The sequence below is a fragment of the Vicugna pacos genome, chromosome 16 (genome assembly GCF_048564905.1).
Source record: "Vicugna pacos chromosome 16, VicPac4, whole genome shotgun sequence".
Lineage (NCBI taxonomy): Eukaryota > Metazoa > Chordata > Mammalia > Artiodactyla > Camelidae > Vicugna > Vicugna pacos.
Window position 1 is genome coordinate 10382103 of NC_133002.1, and position 21558 is coordinate 10403660.

Below are 21558 nucleotides of genomic sequence, written 5' to 3' on the forward strand. Positions count from 1 at the left end.
AAGACAGCGGTCACCTATCCGTCGCCCTGGGAAATTTCCCCTTGTCCTTGTGATCCCTCCCTCCCACCTACCAGGCAACCACGGATCCATTCTGGTCGCTACAGGCTCGTCCGCGCTTTCTAGAGTTTTCTACAAATGGAATCATAGTGTGCCCTCTTTCTCAGCCTGACTCCTTTCACTCAGCATGATTACTTTGAGATTCATCCCCATTGCTGTGGGGATCAGTTCATTCCTCCTTATCGCTGAGTGCTGTTTCGCGAATACTGAGGCCCCACAATTTGTTTATTATTCACCCATTGGTGGACATTTGAGTTGTTGTCACTTTGGGGCTATCCTCAAGAAAGCGGCTAAGGGACACGTCTTTAAGAGGACATACGTTTTCTTTCCTCTTGGGTAAACACCTAGAGTGGAAAGGTAGTTAACTGTGACTAACTTTTTAAGAAGCTGCGATCTGTTTTCCAAAGCGTCTGTCCCACTGGACATCCCCGCCAACAGAGTGTGAGACTCCCAGTTCCTCCACATCCTGGCCAGTTGTCTCAAACAGCCATTCTAAAAAGAATGAGGTGGCATCTCATTATGCATTTGGTTTGCGTTTCCCTAATGACTAATGGCGCTGAGCGAGTTTTCATTGTTCGCCGTTCCTCTACCTTCTTTGGCAAGGCGTCTGTTCCTTTGTGTTGTTTGCTTCGTGGAAATGATTGATAGGACTCACTTGCTTATACACTGTCTTCCCACCCATCACCACTCAACTAAGCTCCATGGGGGCCAGGACAGGGTCCACTTGCCCCATGTCCCCTACACCTAGAACAGTGCCTGGTACCTGATGGACAGACGCTCAGTAAATGCTGGAAAGAATGAATGAATGAGTCTGAATTCTGCTCTGCCTGATTCTTTGGTGACCCTGAACAGTTTCCCAGTTCTCCAGCCTCAGTTTCCCAGGCTATCAAGTGGGGTGGGAGTGTTGAACTCAAGACCTTGAGGGCCCCCCAGCTCTGCCATGGTCTGGGCTTGAGGACTGTCCCCTCTTGGTCACCCTGGGTTTCCCGTCACTCTGCAATCCAGCCTTGCTAGACTGGGCCGTGACTCCCCAGATAGCCTTTAACTGTACTGACAGGACGGAGCATGGCACCCCTGCTGAGTCTGGGGGCCTAGACTCCATCACTCACCCTGCAGCATCCAGTCAGGGGCACCAGCCACCTGGAGGCCCCAAGCCTGCTGCCATGGCCCAGGAAGCTGGCATCTTGCCCAGGGTTGTATTGGACCCAGATAGCACCATCCTCCTGCCTGACTGCCCCCAAGTCCCTTCCGTGCCTTGCAGATACACCCAGAGCCCCCCAGAGCGTAAGAGTTCCCCTCTGCACCAGACCATGAGCTATGAGAGTCTCATATGCCACCAGGTAGACCGCGGTGCTGGGCCAATGGGCTGGAGCTTAAGGAAGAGAGGGAGGGAGGAGGGTCCCAGTTTCAGTAATATGTCAAAGAAAAAGGCCTGTCCTGGACACTAAGCTCCCGGGTTCCAGTCCCTCTGCCCCAGCCTTGATATGTGATCTTTGGAGGTCCCTTCCATGATCTGGCCTCTATTTCTGACACCCAGCCAGGTGGTTCCACCATGACTGGAGGTAGCAGGATACAGGTGGGGTCAGAGCTGACACGCAGGTTAGGGTCAGGCCTCAGTCCAGCTAGAGAACAGAAATGGGAGGTGACCCTTCAGAGCTTGCCCAGAAATCGGACACCCGCAGCCTGGCCCCAGATGCTGAGAGAGCTGGCCGGGTTGGGCCTGGGCCAGTTCCTAGGAGCAGAGCAGGAGGATGGCTTCACCTCTTATTGCTCAGAGCCAAGGAAATAGGCAAAGGCCTTGTCCAGAGAAACCGCATGGAACAGACAGGAGGTGAGGAGTTGGCAACTCAGAACTAAAGGTTCCAGCAGCCTGTGGGCGGATCGTGTGGCTGAGAACTACAGATGCTCTGAGAGATGTGATGTAGGAGGTGGGGAGCAGAGATGCGAGGTTCAGAGGTCCAGTAGGGAGTGCTGAGAGGTGGAAGGCAGGGCAAAGGACGAGAGAGTCTGGGATCCTGGGACAGCGGATGGGAGGAAAGACAGAAGTGAGATGAGGCCAAGCGAGAGAAGAGAAAGTGGGGCACCATTAGAGAGGAGCGAGAGACGAGGCCAATTTGGGAACTGCAGACAGAGTGGTGAGATCGTGGGAGTGGAGGACCGAAAGCCGAGGGTCCGCAGGGAGGGGAGCGGGTTGTATCCACAGCTGCCCGAAAGGAAAGCTGCCACCTGGCGCCTCGGGCCGGAGCTGGAGCTGGAGCTGACCTGCACCTCCCGCAGCTGCCTCCCGCAGCGACCCACCCTCGTCATCTGGGAATGCGGAGCCCTGCTGAACTGCAAAAATATTTTAAATGAAAGTGTTCTAAGCGTCAAAATACTGAAGCCGTTGTTGTCACACTGTGGGTTAGTTGCTATGGAGGAAGTCAGCCCCGGCTGCCACTCCAATCAGATGCCAATCTGAGACAGGAAATAAGCCCCAAATGGGCTGGTTTAGGGCTGGCATCAGGGAAGGGGTTCTCCGCCCAGAGCCAAGAATGGAGGAGGCGCAGCCTGGAACAGCATCCCGCCGCCCCTCTGTGCTTCCCTGAAGTCATTTAAATTGGATCTAATCTCCACTCCCGGAGGCACAGAGCTAATAGGGAAATTGAGGCCCAGAGATGGAGAGAGACTTGCCCAAGATCACAACAAAAGTCAATGGCATGGCTGAGGCCCTGTCCCAAGTGGCCTGTTCTGGGTCCAGATGTCTTCCCAGCCTATGGGCTGTTTCTCTTTAAAGACCCCATTCAGCCAGGCATTTCAAAGCTGGCCCCCTGTCAAGAGTAAGTCGACCCCCCAGATACGATGACTTCTCAGAGTAAGTGAGAACTGGAGGCCCTCCTGGGCTGGGGAGGAGGCCATTGGTGCGTCTCAGCCGCCCCCACACTGCCCAGGCAAGCAAGGCTGTGAGGGTCCTCTCTCCCAGCAGACCCCATCTCCCACAGGTCCCCCCCACCTGCCTTGCAGCTCCTCATCTCTGAGCCTTTGCTTAGTTTGATCTCTCTGCCTGACATGCCCACCTTCTCCAAGGTTTGGTGCCTTCTTCTCCAATTCTTACAATGCTTCCTGTTTTTCCATCCTCACTTAGATAGTGCCTCATGCTGTGTCTGCGTACTGGTGATGCACCCAGCGCTGGGAAGCAACACTGATATCCTCGCCCTCCATCATACCTCACCTGAACATCTGCAATAATCTTTCTAACTGGTCCCCACCTCCACTCCAGCTCCCCCTCCCATCTACGGGCTGATCTTGTAAGTCGCCTCCTGGGTCCCACGAGGCTTCATCTCTCCTCTCCCCCACCACGTGGGTCTCCTTCAGTCCTGGAAAGCCGCATCTTTCCTGTCTCCACAACATCCTGTCTGCTGTGTCTAAGGCTCTCTCTCCCACTCTTCATCTAGCCCACTCCTATCCTCGGTTCTGCAGAGATGTTAATGACCTCCCTGCCCAAAATTAGGTACCCCCATCCTCACTCTTTCTATTGACACCTGGTGCTTTTGACTCAAAAGTATTACTCCCCATTCGTGATTGTATTTCCCTTTGTGTAATTGATGTTCGCTTCTCACACTAGACTATAAGCCGGGTGAGGGCAGTGACCATGCCTATTTTTTTTTACTAGAGTATATTAGGAACTCAGCAAATATCTGAAAGAGTGAATGAATGGATGCTGATCCCCAGCCACTGGGGAATGCACAGACTGTGAAATTATGAAATGTGGAACTACAGTGTCTTAATGGAGAGATATTAACTCCCAACAGAGATCCCCTTCGTGGGGCTTCTAAAAAGGTCACCCAGCCAATGATGGCCGGATGGGATTCACTCACCTCTAGCATCAAAGAATTCATCATCAGAACTCTCCACTGAGTCGCTGAGGACATTTCGAAGGTGCCAGGGGGCACCACCGCCCGGGGGAGGGCCACCTGTCAAAGGAAACACACCCGTTAGCCAGGCTTGAGACTGTGTCCTAGCATGAAGGAGGTAAACCCAGACCGCCCCTGGACCAAGGTTTAGTCAGCGTCCTGCACGTCCCTGCCCTCTCCTCAGCACCTCACAGGGTCCTCCCACTACTGTGCTTTCATTTAAACCCCAGATACCTCTCTGAGATAGCTCAGCGGGGCAGGAATGAGTGTGCCCATTTTGCACACACCAAAACTGAGGCCGGAGATAGTAAAGAGATGTTGCCAAGGGGACACAGTGCATCAGGAAGCATCAGATAGATTTTGCTATGTTAATAAATGATCTTAAAACTGCTCAAAACAACAGCAGTTCATTTCTCACTCACACCCCGGTTGGAAGGGGACCCTGGCTATGGCAGTCACTCAAAGCTGCCACTGCTGCATGTTACCAACTCAAAAAGAGACATCAAGGTCGCCTGGAGCAGGCGAGAAGAAGGCAGAAAGTCACGCCCAGTCATGAAGGCGTCTTCCTACGCTCAACAAGTTTCTGTGCACACGTCATTGGCCAAAGCAAGTCACGTGGCCACACCTGACTTCAGGAGGGTGGAGGAGGGGAGAAGCAGATATCCTGACAGGCACTGGTGATATTTGCTGCACACAGCACGTGCAGCCCAGGCCAGGACTGCGACCTCCCCTGGGGAAGAAGTCCCAAACTAAGGGGGACTTGAGCTTGAGTTCTGCCCTGTCTCTGCCACTTACAACCTGCGCAGCCATTCCCTCTCCAGCCCGAAGCCTCAGTTTCCCCATCTATACAATATTGACAAGCATCAATTCCAAGCTTGAAGGATCAGAAGTAGTGCGTGCTCAGCACCTGTATCTTAGGAGGCTCAGTAATAGCCACTATTGTTTTTAAATATTTTATTGAGGTATAGTCAGTTTACAATGTTTTGTCAATTTCTGGTGTACAGCATAATGTTTCAGCCATATAGGAACATACATATATTCATTTTCATATTCTTTTTCATTAGCAGAGGTCAGGACGTGGGGCTGAGGGGTTATCTGGAGCAGGCAGGAGTTGATAAACACAGAGAACATGGCCCCTTGCCCTGAACTCAGCCCCAGGCCACCTCCTGCCCTGGGACCTAGGGGATGAAGGCCAGAGACAGAGCTGGGTCAGAAGCCTCTGTCCCTGCCCTCCATTCTCTGAGCCATTTTTACTGGACACTTGGGGACTCTCTTGGAACCAGCTGGTGTCCAGCACATCAGGAAACCCCTCCTCCTGCTCCCTAGACATGGGGAATATTAGTGATCGCAGATGGATTCCAATCTAATCATAAAAATTAAAACCATAAAAGTGTTCGAAGAAAATTGACCTCGTAATTTTCCCAAGGAAATAATCAGAGAAGTACACAAAGATGGAAATATATAGTTGGTCATCTCAGTGTTCTGGTAACACCAACGAATTGGAAGAAATCCCGGTGTCCTTCCACAAGGAAAGAGACATACATACATATACAGTCACAAAGAGAAATCCTTGCAACTGGTAGAAAAATAATGTAGCCCTTTACGTACTGATAAGGAAAGATGCCCACGGAGGATGGTTAGGAGAAAAAAAATGCACGTGGGTCCCAGAGCAGCATGTTTCTTCTGACCCCATTTTTGAAAGGTACTCTTATACCATACACACATCACATTAGTAAAGAGCTCAGGCTTGTAGGCTGAAGAGGCCTGGATTCAAGCTCAGGCTCTCGCCTCTTAGAAGCTGTGTGATGTCAGGTGAGTCCTGTCACCTCTCTGTGCCTCTGTTTCCTCAGCTAAAGAGGACAGCTCCTACCTGCCACATGAGCTTACTGTAAAGATGAAATAAAATGCATCAAAGCGCTTAGCCCAGGGCCCAGAATATAGCAAGTGCCCACAACAATAATTATTACGGTAGGGGAGGGTAGAGCTCACTGGTAGAGCACATGCTCAGCATGCTTGTGGCCCTGGGTTCAATGCCCAGTACCTCCATTTAAAAAATAAGAAAAAAATAAACAACCCAATCCAAAAATGGGCAGAAGACCTAAACAAGCAATTCTCCAAGGAAGACATACAAATGATCAAAAAGCACATGAAAAAATGCTCAATATCACTAATTATCAGAGAAATGCAAATCAAAACTACAATGAGGTATCACCTCACACCAGTCAGAATGGCCGTCATTCAAAAATCCACAAATGACAAATGCTGGAGAGGCTGTGGAGAAAGGGGAACCCTCCTACACTGCTGGTGGGAATGCAGTTTGGTGCAACCACTATGGAAAACAGTGTGGAGATTCCTCAAAAGACTAGGAATAGACTTACCATATGACCCAGGAATCCCACTCCTGGGCTTGTATCCAGAAGGAAATCTACTTCAGGATGACACCTGCACCCCAATGTTCATAGCAGCACTATTTACAATAGCCAAAACATGGAAACAGCCTAAATGTCCATCAACAGGTGACTGGATAAAGAAGATGTGGTATATTTATACAATGGAATACTACTCAGCCATAAAAACCGACAACATAATGCCATTTGCAGCAACATGGATGCTCCTGGAGAATGTCATTCTAAGTGAAGTAAGCCAGAAAGAGAAAGAAAAATACCATATGAGATCGCTCATATGTGGAATCTAAAAAACAAAAACAAAACAAACAAACAAACAAAAACAAAGCATAAATACAGGACAGAAATAGACTCACAGACAGAGAATACAGACTTGTGGTTACCAGGGGGGTGGAGGGTGGGAAGGGATAGACTGGGATTTCAAAATTGTAGAATAGATAAACAAGATTACACTGTATAGCACAGGGAAATATACACAAAATGTTATGATAGCTCACAGAAAAAAATGTGACAATGAGTGTGTATATGTCCATGAATGACTGAAAAATTGTGCTTAACACTGGAATTTGACACAACGTTGTAAAATGATTATAAATCAATAAAAAATGTTAAAATAAATAAATTAATTAATTAATTAATTAATTAATTAAAATGTTTAATAAAAAATAATTATTAATACATAAATACACTTAAAGGTGCATTAAAATTTCTGGAAGGACAGCACCAATGTGTCAACAGACATTATCTCTATAGAGCAGAATTTGATAAGAGGCAGGGGAAACTCAATTTTCACACTGCACATTTAATTTCATATGACTATTAATTTTATAAATTCATCTTATTTTATCAGTTCTAAGATGTACATTTTTTTCACACTTCCACATCTTTAAAATCAGCGTGTGTCTTACATGATGGCATATCATAACTTAGGTGGCATTGTTTAGTCTTTCTCCCAGGTATATAAAATAATGGTGCATCTTATAACTGATTGTATCTTAGAGTCAGTGGAAAACCGTACAGTTATTGTGCATACAGGGTAAGTCTTCCCAGGGCTTCAGCCCTGGCCGCCAGGCACACTTGTTCTGTCTCCAGAGAGACCTGGGTTCTTGCATTAGCAATGCCTCTTTTTCAGATGCCCCATCTGTGCAATGAGAAAGCTGACAGAGACTGTCCCCTGAAATGTGTCAACTCTGACTGGTGTTTGAGGAGCCTTCCTGGCACACAGTGGATGTCAGTGAAACAGTGGGAGGCAGGCATTCCCCCAGCCATGGCTAGAACGCACATTGCAGTTCTCAGAGAACCTGCTGCAGCCTCCGCTCACCACACCCTGCCACCCTGCAGGATGCTGGCACTGTTCCCTGCTCCGAGCCCAGATCCCAGAACATAAACTCTTCCTGAAGGGAGAGGCCAGCCCAGATCAGCCCAGAAACACAGCCCTCCTGCCTGTCCCTCCTGCCCCACCCACCACAAACTCCCAAACACACACCCAGCTTGAGCTCCATGGCTTAGAGCCAGGCAAGAAGCACTTCTGAGACACAGAAAAGGCAGAGGCCACAGGGAACACTGAGCTGGGAGTCACTTCTAGACACAAAGCTGCGTCTGCCCGACACTCCCTGTGGGGACCCTCTAAGGTTATGATTCTCACCCACCAGGGTGAACAGCATGACAGGCAGATCAGTAATTTCCTACCATGGACCCTGGATTTACTGCAAGGGAGTTTGAGAATCCAGATACACTATAACTGAATATTTCTAACATGGATATGGGACTGTTTCTCAAATGTATGTGGAGAAAGTTCTAGCTAGTGCAATAAGACAAGAAAAAGAAATAAAAGGTATGCATATTGAAAAGAAAAAAATAAAACCGCTTTTGTTCTCAGATAGCATGCTTATCTAGAAAATAAAAACTCGGTGGGAGGGTATAGCTCAGTGGTAGAGTGTGTGCTTAGCATGCATGAGGTCCTGGGTTCAATACCCAGTACCTCCAATAAAATAAATAAATAAACCTAATTACCCACCCACACACAAAAAAAAAAAGAAAAAAAAACTCTACAAAATCTATAAAAAAGAACCTACTGGAACTAATAATTGGATATAGCATGATCACAGGATACAAGATAAATAGATCAATATACAAAAGTCAGTTGCACTCCTGTATGTCAGCAATGAACAACTGGAATTTGAAATTTGAAAAACAATACTGCGCTGTACACCAAAGACTGACACATTGTAACTGACTGTACTTCAATTAAATAAATAAATATAAATAAAATAAAATAAGAAAAACAATACCATTTACAACAGCATTAAAATAAGATAAAATAAAATAAAATGTGCTTAGGTATAAATCAAATGATGTGAAGATTTCTGTGCTTCAAAAAATATAATCACTTAACACTCTTATTGAATGTACATTAATTTTATATATTCTCTCAATCAACAGATACTAAAGGTATAAAAACTATCATACATACTATATTAATGTGCAAATATCCCTTGCTGTCCAAATCCATTCCATTTCTAAGAAAGCAAGAATCTGGATAGTAAAGGCAGTCATATTAGCCTCATCTATTCGGTTCTGAGTTTTGGGTGGTGAGCAGCAAGAATTGAAGTAGTGATGGGTTCATCTGAAGATGTGTCTGCGCCTAGTTGGTTCCTGAGTTTGAATAGGGAGGGTTCGTCAAGAAGTTCCTGGTTATGGTGGGTCTCATTTCTGTGCAGTACACACTCCACCCAGAAACAAAGAAAGGCAAGGACACTTCTGCCTACCTCCCCCTCACAAACCGCATGTGCCAGAGCCTGCAGAAAAGAGAGCTCTAGAATTTGTCTCTCCCTCACCACCCCCACTGCATCCATCCTTGCCGGCCACCATCATCCTAGGGCACGGTAACACCCATAGAACGTGTGATAGGTTGGCCTTCGTGGGAATCCCAGCAGGGAGAACCCGGCAGAGGGCAAGGCGCCAGAGAGGCCAGTTCAGCTCCATTTGAGGGAGATGCTCTCCCAGCTAGAGGTGGGCAGAGAGGGAAGGGGCTTCTGGGTGTCAAAGGGAGCTGCCCATCCCGCAGGCAGTGTGTTAGGTGCTGGGGGCACCGAGGTGAAAAAGAAGGACAGGGTGGGGGCCCCCAAATCTGACACTCTTCGGGGGGACAGAGGAAGCAGACCTGGTACAAGGAAACAGCAAAGATAATCTCAACAACAGAAAGTGCTCTGAAGAAACTGAAACCACTCCCTTCCTCCCACCAGGCCCTCCTTCCTCCAGTGTCTGTTACAGTGTAATTACAGCCTAAGGAACAGACCGGCACGAGCACGTGCATCTGTACATCCACCGGGCGCTGATGATGAGGGCGAGGCCCCCAGCATCCAAAGAACTCTGTCACCTCTTTGAGTTCTAAACGCTGGACCAGCACTTGTTCCTCCTTCAGATGGACCCTTCACCTGACTGCTGACTCTCCTTTGTGGTCAAAACCTACCGTTGATTTCCTTTCCAAAGGCATCCTTGATCTTGTTTACTGTCATCTTCTTTGTAGCACACCTGCCCTGGTTTTTACATATACCCTATAAGTCTGTTTAAACCTGCTGCAGTCCCCCCCCCACTCTCAGACGTGGGCATGTGGGGGGATCTTGGTTATCTACCCTTGGGTGAAAAAGACCCTATAAAATGGATCATGTTAAGCAAAACAAACAAACACAAATGAACTTATTTACAAAGCTAGAGACAGACTCACAGACATAGAAAACAACCTTCTGGTTACCAGGGGAGGGGAAGGAGGTGGGGAGGGATAAATTAGGAGCTTGGGGTTTGCAGGTACTAACTACTATACAAAAAATAGATAAACAACAAGGTCCTACTGTAGATATAGCACAGGGAACTATAATCAGTACTTTATAATAGCCTATAATGAAAAAGACTGTGAAAAGGAACATGCACATGTTTCACTGAAATCCCTGGCACAGTGAAGGGAGGGAGGCAGGCACTGGCCGACTCTTCCTCGGCCAGATGGTGCCCGGGAGGAAGGAACTGGGGGCAGAGCTGATGGGCCCAGCCCTGCACCAGCCCTGCACCGGCCCTGCACCAGCCCTGCACCGGCCCTGCACCGGGTGCAGGACAAAAGAGGGCGGGCAGCCTGGCCCCTGGGCTACATATCACACCCACTGCATCCCATAGGTGTGGACGGCAGGTCCCAAAGGCTGAAGGACCCGGAGGCCTACCTGGGGGAGGCAGCACGAGCTGAGCTTAAGGAAGTATGGGCAGAGCTGGCCGTGCTGGGGCAGGATGGGAAGGAGGAGAGACATGTCAAAATGGTCAAAGCAATCCGGCCATTTCCAAGAGACGCTGGACCTAGAACTTTCTCCTCCAGGGTAAAAAGTCTGGCTCATCAGAACAAGAGAGGGAACACGGGCGTCGGCTGCGACAGCCACGGCCCTGCGGGTGTTCAAGTAACACCTGCCTGTTTCCAGACCTCCTGGGAGCCTGAGGTGGCCGAGGTGGGCTGCCGGGCGCTGAGCCTGCCGCCCGTCACCGTGGCCACAGCTCCTGTGCCCAGTCCCACCTGAGGCTGCATCTGAAACCACAGCCTGGCAGGTCCGCTGGATTCAAGCAGTCTGTGCCTCAGGAGAGGAGGAGGTCTGGGGGAGGAAAGGGCTCAGCTGTGGACTCATTCAGGTGGGGCCCCTATCTCCTATCTCTGTCTCCTCTGTCACACACACACACACACAGGCACAAGCATTTGAGTCCAACTCCTGACATCAATGCTGCGGAAATAATCCCGCCGCCAGACTCCCCATGGGCAGTGGGAGCACCCTGGACACGTAGAGCCGGAGCCCAAATGTGGCCCACACAGACAGACAGACACACAGATACAGACACAGACACACACACACATTTAGAATCACAGCTCCCTGCCCCTCAGTTCTAACCTGGGGTCCCAGGGCCTGTCCACACACAGCACACTGAGCGAGGGATGCGTTGAGTCTGGTGAGGCTCTCACAGGCCGGCAGGTGACTCTAAATGTCCCCCTTCTCCCTCCCACTCCCCTTCCTCCTCACTCTCTGTCCCACCCACTCCCCCTTGGGGCTGGTTCAAATCCCAGCGCTGCCACCTCTCAAATGGTGACCCCAGAAAACGCGGGTACAGCACTCTGTGCCTCAGTTTCCTCCTCTGTCAAATGGGGGTAATAATATTCCTTCCATGGGGATGCCATGAAGATTGCATGAATGAATATTTGAAAAAGGTTGAAAAAGGTTTGGCAGAAGGCCTGGCACTCAGTGCTATAAAAGGGTTTGTTAAATGAAATAAATAAATCATGATATTCCCTGGGCCTTTCTTTGGTCTTTTCACACGTGGAAGCTCCCAAGGGTGGGCCGTCTCCTCCTCAGGGCCCTGGAATGGGAGCCCAGGGGGCAGACCGGGAACTGTCCTTCCATCCTGAGGCCGGAGGCGCCGACCCCCTAACACTCTTGAGGCTGGTCCCAGGGCTCAGCTGACCCTCCTCCCCTGTCTGCCAGCGCGGTTCCCTGGGGCTGTCTTGTCTGCTCCCCAGAACTTAAGCTACGTAAGGCCAGAACCCACTCTGTCTCCAAACCAATTCCACCCACTAGTCTGGGCTCCGTAACACGTAGTCCCTGGGAAGCCCCCACCCAAACCATGTTCTTTCCCTCCAAGCCTTTGTTCAAGACGGTCCTGGTGCCTGAAATACCCTCCACCCCGACCCCATCCCCAATTCCCATTCACGCTTTAAGAATTAGTTGAAAGCCTTCCTTGACCGCAGCGCTGGTCTGGATGCCTGCCTCTTCTGTGCTTCCAGGACATCTTTTGCCTGAGCCTGTCGGACCACCTGTCCGTGGGCTAGGTCCAGGCCTGCCTGCCCCCATGGGCTGTGGCTTCCCCCAGGCAGATACCTGGTAGGAATCCTCCCCAGACCCACAGAGCCTCTCCCAGCCCAAGGCTGGGCCCAGAGAAAGCTCTCGTTACGCTCGGCATGGCCCAGCACCAGGCAGAGCTCAGGAGGGCCCCCTCTCAGGGAAATGTCCCACAGAGTGTATCCTCGGGCCCCACTCTGTGTCAGGATGAGTCTGACCAGAGCAACTCAGGGCCAATCAGCCCATGCTCAGTCGTCCAGGGGCCAGGGTGCCAGCCAGGGAGAAACAAGAGGCCAGGAGAAGCTGCTTCCAGAAAAAGGCATTATTAAAGAAAGAAACCAGATCTGGTTGGGGGTTGGTTGCTATAGAAACACGTCCTAACTATCTCCCAAACTGCTATATGCACCACCAATGAGCTTGTGTGCTGGGCTGTTTCAGAGGATGTGCCAGGAGGCCCCAGAGGACTTGTGTGCTAGGGTTCCCAGTACCTGGAGCCCAGATCTTGAAGGACCTGGAAGGAATCCAGCTTCTGGAGTACCCAGGTAGCTCCATCAACCCAGGAGGTGGACTCAAGAATTGAGGTTGGAACTCCAGGCTGCAGAATTTTCCTAAGACTAGCCACATCCTGACCACAGCCTGAACCGGGAGCCGGCCACAGATCAAGCCACAACCCCGATCACAGAACAACCGGGACCCGATCTCAGACCCGGCCGCGAAGCTGACCACAGCGCAAGCCACACACTAAGACTTGACCCAGTCACAGTTCCAGCCACAGGTTTGGCCAGGACTCAAAAAAGCAATGATTCTAACCACTGACTGCGGCCTGACCCTGGCCAGAAACAGCGCCAGGCGCAATCCAGGGGCTGTATCGAACAGCATCAAGGCTACGCACACAGCCAAGACTGATTCTGTACAGCACGTTACCCTACTGCCAGGGATCTGTGCAGCCTTCACTCTCCATCATCCTCACAACAGCCCAGTGAGGTCCGTGCAGAAGGGCTATGATCCGTGTTCACGATGAGGAGAAGGAAGCTCAGAGGAGGACCAGCCTCCCGTCACGCTTCCTGCACCCAGAGGGTGGGCTAGGGGTGGGATTACAATCCCAGTCTCCCAGCAGGACACAGTTGGCCCAACCAGTTGCTTTGGAAAAGATGTGCTTTTTGAAGACCTGCTGGTATCTTATAAATATGCCACTTAAATACCCATTAATTACCTTATTTAGGAGATAATTAGTGATTAATAGCTTTGGCTATCTATTGTACTTTCGTTTGCTCTGCCAGTTCGACTCCCAACAGCTCTGAGTTATTTGGAACAATTCTCTCAAGCCCCAGATGTCCCCCCTCTGTCCCGCCAGACTCTTGCTCCATAAGGGAGAAGCTTTCTCCTGCCTCTAAAGGGAGCTCCCAGAGCACCTGCCAATTCACCACTGACATCTCTGCCACCTGCAGGAGCCTCAGGAGGGTGGGGGAGGGGGGAGCCCCAAAGACGGGACAGAGGGGCCCCCTCTGATCATCCCAGGATCCACTGCGGGGAGCAGGGACAAAGACCCAGGAAGGACCCAGGAACCTGACCTCAGCATGGGGAGCCCAGGTTGGGGATCACAGATGCCACGGAGGATGCTGGGGACTCCTCCAGAGACCCCCACCCCAATAAGCCAGCCAACTCTTCAGCAAGGGCACCAAAGGCTACCATCAGCCTGAAGCAAGCTGCAGCAGGGAACCAACCCCCACCAGCCAGGGCCAAGGGGACTCCACTGGGCCTTTCGTGACACCTGCCACTCAGAGTTACTATGGAGCAAGGATGGGGCCCAAGGTTGCCTTTGCCTCCAGGCTCTCCATTTGGTGCCAAATCACAGCGCTGGGAATTGCCAGCTGGGACCCCGGAGGCGGGACTGCATGAAGCTCTCACCACTGCTCCTGATTACACTGTACAAGAAAACAAAAAGGCAGCAAGGGATAAACACCACCGCCTCCCACTGGGCAATAATGGGAAGGCTGAAAATAGCTCTTTTTACCACAAGGGATGATTCCAGAGTTGCTCAGCTGAGACCAGCCTCACGGGAGGTGGGAAGTGGGGGGCAAGGCGGGGGATATGGCAGGCCGAAGGGAATTCTGATCAGGAGGGCAGTGAGCCGTCCAGGAAAGGTCTGAAGTGTATGAGTGACAGGTGGCCACAGCCGCTCCTAACCTCCTAGAGACAGACCCCTAGAACAGCTGCAGTCCTGCAAGCTCGCAGTCTGGATCCCACACACAGATCCATCCCTGAGGAGGTCAGGAGCGCAGGACGTGATGTGCTCTGCAAATACGGAGCTGAGCAAACACAGCATCAGTGGCAGACGGCTCAGAAGAGGCCTCTCGGATCCACCAGAACTCAATGCCCCTCCCAGAGCCCGACGTGTTTCTATTTTTGCTTTCAAGCCTTGTTTGGCGTCCCGGCTCACAGACGGCTACTTCCCCTCCTCCAGAATAATGGGTCATCTGGGAAGGGAGACATCTCCTCACTGGCCTCCCCTGCCCCAGGTCTGCAAATAAATGCGCTGACCCTCAAAAAGGAAGACGAGGCTCCAGACAGGCACACACATGTAGCCCCTACCAGGATACCTAGAGAGATGAGCTTGACACCCAGGAACTCTGGTTTCCAGAGGCCAATGCACCAGCACCTGCCCCCTGCCAGCCCCGGCCACACACACTGATGTTGATCTCTCTCCCCGAAGCCACAAAGCCTTCCCGCTGGGGTCCTGAATTCAGCCCACAGACAGGCCATAGCCCACGCCCCTACATGTCAGCCTCAGCCTCAAACCGAGCCTTAATGGGGCCACACAGGCTCTCAGCCTGGCCCCAGCCTGAGCTGTGACCTCATCTGCCAGTGAACCTCACAAATGCAGCCCTGGTGAAAACCTGGAGGAGGCAGAGGGGGTCCCACCGCAGGGACCCAGCTCCCACCCAGAGCTGCTGACAGGCAGCTGCCACACGTGTACCCCCGTGGGGGCTGGTGGCCCCACAGCTGTGCAGGCCGCCCGCAGGCAGGCAGACTTGGGGCCCTGGAGGTGGCGTTTACCTCCGGAGTGACTCACTAAGGCTCCCATTCGTTTGCGAAAGGGGGTGCAGTGTAGCATTTTTTTCTCTCTAGAAAACAAGAATTTTAAAAGAGGGAGTAGGGAGACTTGAGGGAGTGGGTGGGGAGCTCAGATCTCATTTGATTTCCAAAGTTATTTGTTATGCATTCTCCCCTCCCCCCTCCCACCTCCAGCCCTTCCCCTGGGGGCCCTGGCTGCAGATCTGGTGATAGGCCAGGCTGGGACCCCCCAGGAGGCACCTGCTCTCCGTGTCCCAGTCCTCAGCTCCCCATGTGCCCTCCCATCTCCAACACCCTCCTGGGAGTGTCCCTGTGAGGTAGGAGACGGGGAAGGGGCGAGGACCCAAAAGGCACAGTAAAGGCAGCAGGGAGGGAGGCCAGGAAGGAGATCAGAGCAGTGTCAGAGCTGGAGCAAGCTCAGAGCTTGTCCTGACCCCTGAACAATTTTCCTTCCTGTTCCCCTTTTACAGATGAGGAAACTGAGGCCCAGGGAGGCAGTTCAAGGTCAACCAGTAACAGAGCCGGTCTCTTCTTTGTCGCAGTTTAACTCCTAGCAGTGTTGAATCCAAGAGTAGAAGAAACCTAAGTTCTAATTCCAGCTTTGCCTTAACTTGATGTGAGATCCTAGAACCAGACACTTAAACTTTCTGGGTCTCAGTTCTCTCATCTATAAAATGGGAATAACAGAGACCCTACTTTAAAGAGATGTCGTCCTGCCATCAGATGGGAAAGCAGATTGAGACAGATTGTTCCCAGGGTGCTAACCCCTGACCCTCTCCCTCCCTCTCCCGAGCCTGAAATCCCAGAGAATTCCTGGGAGGGCCTGGTCCTACCTACCCAGCAGTCCTCAAAGCCTCACTGGTCTGCGGAGTTCACACACTCAGTCCTTAAAGACACCAGGCCTCAGGGGAAAACTCTTTGCTTTTCTGGCCTCGGTCTCCCACCTACATAATTAACAGGTAGGATGGGAAGATCTCCAAGCCGCTTCCAGCCATGAACTATTTCCATATGCTAAGATGAATACAAGAATGCATCACACCTTCTGGCCAATTCAATGCAGACCCAGCCCCAGCAAGAGGGGCCTAGCCATGTCCTCATGCTCTGTGTCCCACCACTCCCAAACACCATCCAGGACTCAGAGGCCTCCTACTGGGATCGGGCCTTCTGGTGCCTAGGGTCACTTGCTTGAGGGGGGACTCTGTTGGAACTCCTCTGTCTTTGACTCAGAATGTAGTGCCCTTACCCAGATACACGGCAAAGCCATCCTGGTACCGTAGGCCTGGCAGTTTCTGAGTCGTGTCTCAAATCCTCAGGCACCTCCCCAAAGTCCTGAGAATGCCAGAACTGGTCCCTTTCCCAAGCTTCCAAACGTTCTGTCCTCTGAGAGATCTGGCCACTGTTCACTGCCCCTGGGAACCGAGAAGCAGGGGGCCCAGGAGAAGATCTGGCTTTGGGACGGAGAGAGGGTGGCTGGCTCAACAGAACAAGATCTAAACCAAGACTCTGGAAACACAGCTTCCAGGCACAGCTCTGCCATCACCTTTTCCTGTGGCTTTGGGCCAATACCTACCCCTCCCCAGCCCACAATGTCCCCTCGTGGGCGGGGGCTTTGATCATGAGCCTCTGGAAGCCTCCCCACAGCTCTGCCGCTGTAGGATCAGTAATTTACTGACTCAAATTACTGGGTTTGATACACTCCAGCTCGCCGGCTCCTCCCCTTAGAGCAGAGGCCAACACCTGGGAGCCAAGAAACTGGTTCCTCCAGCCTAAAAGGCCCAGCCCTGTGGCCCCAGCCCTGTGGCCCCAGCCCAGCCTCTCCAGACAGTCCTGGCCCAGCCTGAGAGGTTCCAAGACCCTCTTGTTTGCTGCCTCTGATCCTGCCCGGCGGAGGCCTTCTCCTTGCCCTGCCCCCGGGCTGGCAGACACCCCTGCCAAACTGCTGGGGTACAGAGGGAGGGCCAGAGGGGCCTAGGGAGGAAGGGAGGGGCCGTGCAGCTGGCAGGAACCAGCACAAACCCTTCCGGACAAGCTGGCCTCTCCCTGCCTTCCCAGGAGCCCTCCAGGAGCAGCCAGAGGGATCTGTCAAAACTCCCAAATCTTACACATCACTCCCATCTTGGACGTTCTCTGGAATTCCTTTCTGCCCACTGGATGCCTCCAGGAACCCTCCACTCCAGCCAGACAGACTTCTCCATCCTTGTACACTTCCCCTCCACCCACCCCCATTCCCACCCTACTGCAGGACCCCTCTACGTACACCTTTCCCATTCCAAACTCCTAGACTCTGTTTAAGCCATCATCTGCCTGTGGAAGCCAGCCCCTTGCCACCTTCCTGCCCAAATCTTGCCAGCCTTTAAGGCCAAGTCCTCGAGAAATCCAGCCTTTACTGTTTCAAGCCACCACTGGCCTCTCCGCCTCCACCGCACCTGAGGCCCAGCCCCAGGTGGCTCTGCATTGTATCTTATTGTTTCCTGGGCACTCCCCAACTCCCAGCCCCCACCTCCCTACAGCCAACTTCCATCCCCAAGGTAGGCCTCTCTCCATTTTTGTCCACTAGACCAAGCGCTCCCTCAGGGCAAGACCAAGGGCTCTCCTTCCCTCACCTTCTGTCTCAAGACTAGACACAAGGCACCATGATGACTCTGGTTTACATGACTGAAATCTCCCAGGAGACTGGGAACTGGGGGTAACTCGTTTGGGATCCACCCTCTGGAATTTATCCAATCCTTTCTAGGACCTGATGACCTTTTCTCTCGTACTCCTGGCAACATGGGAGTCTTTTCACTGCCTCTCTGCAGTTCCTTTGTGATACAGTGGACACAGCCATGGCTGGTGGTTCAGGCTGTGCACTGCACAAATCCAGAGATGCCTTCCCTAGGCTACAACATGATGACCTTGGAGTCATGCACTCTGGTGGCCCAAACCTCTATCTCTTCCCTCAGTAGATGGCCCCCTTGGCCAGTTTTAGACAGAACACCTCACAGGTCCCAGAGCAGACTCCTCCATTCACAGGCCAGATTCTCATGGCCTCCATCCCTGGCTTTCAGCCTCCCTCGATTCTAACATCACTCCCTCAGAGTGAAAGCCTGATCATTTCTGACCATCAGTCTGTCCATTCGCAGTAGATGGTCCTGAATAGCCACCCCGTCTGTGCCACATCCTCTCCTTGGGCGTCAGTTTCTTTAGCTGTAAAGACAGGGACTCGGCTCCTGTCTCCGAGGACTCTCTACCTATCTCTTAGTCTTTTCTACACAGACTTTGCCACTGGGGGGAGATGACCTGCGTCCATGTGTTACTGCACGCTGTCTTCAAGTCAGCGACCTAAGGAAGAGCTGAGAAGAGAAGGAGTAATCTGATCTTGCTGGGGTCAATCCCAAAGGCTCCTTGGGGTGGCAGCTGAGTGTGGGAGAGAAGAGCTGAGCAGTTCACTTCACAGAGGAGGGGAGTCTGTGCTGCCCAGAGGGAAAGGGCCAAGCATGAAATTGCAGCAGGGAAGACAAAATGTTAGAACAGCATGAAGCACTGATGCTCAAAGCGGAGCAGTTTTTCACCTGTCACTGGAACAAATTCCCATGGACTCTCAGCCTAGAGACCAAAGGACTCACAGACCATGGTGGCAGTGGTACGGCTGGGACCACACCCCCATTCCATGAGGTCGAGGCGGGGGTGATCTATCAGGGTAGTGATGGAGAAAACCCATCACTCCAGCCCTTACAGTCTGGCTTTGCGTCCAGCCTCTACCCAGACCCTCTGGGCCACCTGGAGGGAGCTATTACTCTGAATATCTGTTTCCAGATGTTTTAAAAAGGGGAGAGTAACACTCCCTGCCTCCCAGGATGGTTGTGCACGTTGCCTGGTACCTCGTACTAGCAGCAATTGTTAACTGCTGTTAGGATGGCAGCGCCCGGGCAGGTGATCTGTGCACGGGGCGTGCACACACAAGCACACACATGCACACACAGAGCAGGGGCAGTGGGCGGGACACACACCCTGCCATGTGCCCTATGGGAGGAGTAGAGGTGGGTAAGGACCCAAGGAGACAGCCTTTTCCAGCTTCATTGGTGTCATCTCCCAGTGCCTCCCTCAGGAGGGGAAAAGGGAGGGAAGTGAGAAAGGGGTGTTTAGATGTGTTCCATACTTGCTGTGTCTCACACAACCAGCCCCACCCCAACAGGACAAAATGGGAGTATATTCTCAGGCATGGAAATCGCATGCCCAGTGCTGTACAGGGGCATCTGGACCCAGCCCAGGGTAGGGGCGGCACTTGTGGGGTGGCAATGGATTTACACACCGTCCTGCGGAATCGACCCCAAGTGTGTGTGTGGGTGAACTCACACTCATTCCACCACTGTCATCTCTTATGGGTAGAGGGGTGGGGTTCATGCCAGACCAATGCCGAGTCCGAGGGGATGGCACGGCACCTGCCAACGTCACAGGCTGGGTGTGAGTTCACAGTGGATTTACACATGCCAGCCTCCCAAGCCAGCCCTCCTGAGGCCAGGCTGGCTGCCACCCTCGATCTGCTGGCCCTCCTAAGGCACCATCGGGCCCAAAGAGTGCAAACAAGAGCAGAGTCTGCTCCGCCTCCTGACCCCGGTGCCCAGCTCAGGGCCTGGCACAAAGCAGATGTTGGTGAATGAACGTCTGGCTGAATGAATGAACGAATGACTAACGCCCACTCCCTCACACCACGGGATACACCGCCTGAGTCTGGGGGAGGGCAGAGCCCTGGGGACCTCCGAAAAGGCCCCTCTTCAGACCTCCGCACCTGAGGCTTTGCCTCCCAGGGTCGGGTGGGGGGAGGGGGCGGGACGGCTCACTAACCGGTGCGGAGCGGGGCACCCCTCCTTCCCCAGAAGAAATCTGGGTCTCCTGACTGAGCTGCGGGCGGGGGGATGGTCGCGTCCTGGATAGAGCAAGCGGCCGGACAAGGGGGCGCGTCCCTGTTGGCGCTGGGGGGCGTGGGATGGAGCGGCAGCCACGGGACATCGCCTTCGGTCCCCGCGCCCGAGTCTGCCCAGGGCCTCGGGAGGGCAGCGCTCTCTCCCCACGCCGAGCTGGGCAAGGGCGCCGCAGACCTGGCCCCTTCCGGCGGGGCGGTGGCGAGGGGACGCGGTGTCCCACGAGGTGACCGGGGGCGCAGGAAGGACGCGGGGCGCGCGGAGCCCCCTCGCCGCGCTCCCGGGGGCTGGCCGCGCCGCCGCCCGCTCGGCCCGCCCGGAACCTCCGCCCACCTGCGCCGGGGGCTCACCTGGGCCGGTGGCCCCTCCTCGAGACACGCGGGTCCCTCCCCCGGCCGGCGGCCCGGCCCTCCCGGCGCCCGCCCTCACCTGCACGGCCCGCCTTGGCCATGGCCCCGGGCGGCGGGATCCGGCGGCGCTGCCCGCGCTCCTCGCGGCTCCCGGGCCGGCCCCGGCCGCCCAGCCGCCTCCGGCCGCCAGCGGACTCCGAGCGCCGCGCCCCGCGCCCCCGCCCCGCTCGCCGCGGCCGCCGCCACCGCAGCCGCCGCCGCCTCGCCGCTCCCTCCCGCTCCCTTAAAGGCGCCGAGCGGCGGCCGCGCCGCCACCCCCCACCCCGCCCCGCGCTGCCGGGGAGGGACTGACGGAGGAAGGCGCCCAACGCCGCCCCCGCCGGCCCGCACCCCCGCCCGGGGCCGCGGCCGCTGCTCCAACGCGCTCCGCTCCGAGCCCCGGACGGGCGCAGAGACGCGGCGACACTGCGGTCCGGGCGGCGATGGGCACGCGGACCGCGAGTCGGGGGCGAGAGGCGCGGCACTAGAGACACCCCCGTGGCCGAAACGGCATGGGGAGACGGGGAGAGAAATGCAGAGACTCGAGACCCTCGCCCCGGGAGAGTGACAGGGAGCAGAGAGGAGAGAGGAAGGGAAAAGGGGCGCAGGGAGGCTCGCACGAAGCCAGGAGGGAGGTGTCTCCAGGGATCAGAATGAGAGATGGACCCCTCTATCAGCCCCAACGCCAGGGTATCATTTCTAGGATCCAGAACCTGGATGTGAACTGGCCTCAGAGGGGAAGGGATTTCTATGCCTTTAGCTCTAAAGGAACACGTAAAACTCCGCAAAGCCCACCTGGGATTCCAGGCTGGAGCAGAGTTTAGGGAGGCAAGTAGCCTGGCTCTTAAAGCAGGAGACCCCTTCGTTTTCCAAACCGGGGGTAAAGACGTGGTGAACAGGCCCAGCGGAGGCTGGGGAGGCTGGGGTTGTGGCTTCTGCCTGGTGGCCGCCAGGGATCCACAGTGCAGATCCAACAGGGA

At 53.5% G+C, this 21558-nt stretch overlaps 1 protein-coding gene across 1 annotated transcript in view; it reads right to left on the bottom strand.

The window, feature by feature from the left end:
• The window catches only part of PITPNM3 (PITPNM family member 3), an 83552-nt gene extending 62740 nt beyond the window's left edge, over nt 1–20812 (bottom strand). Inside the window, exons 1-2 of the mRNA XM_072940601.1 lie at nt 20619–20812; nt 3912–4007 (exon numbers count right to left, since the gene is read on the bottom strand). Coding sequence (XP_072796702.1) covers nt 3912–4007; nt 20619–20640 — 118 coding nt within the window. The 5' untranslated portion in view covers nt 20641–20812. The remainder of the gene's footprint in view (nt 1–3911; nt 4008–20618) is intronic.
• Between the last annotated feature and the right edge of the window lie 746 nt (nt 20813–21558).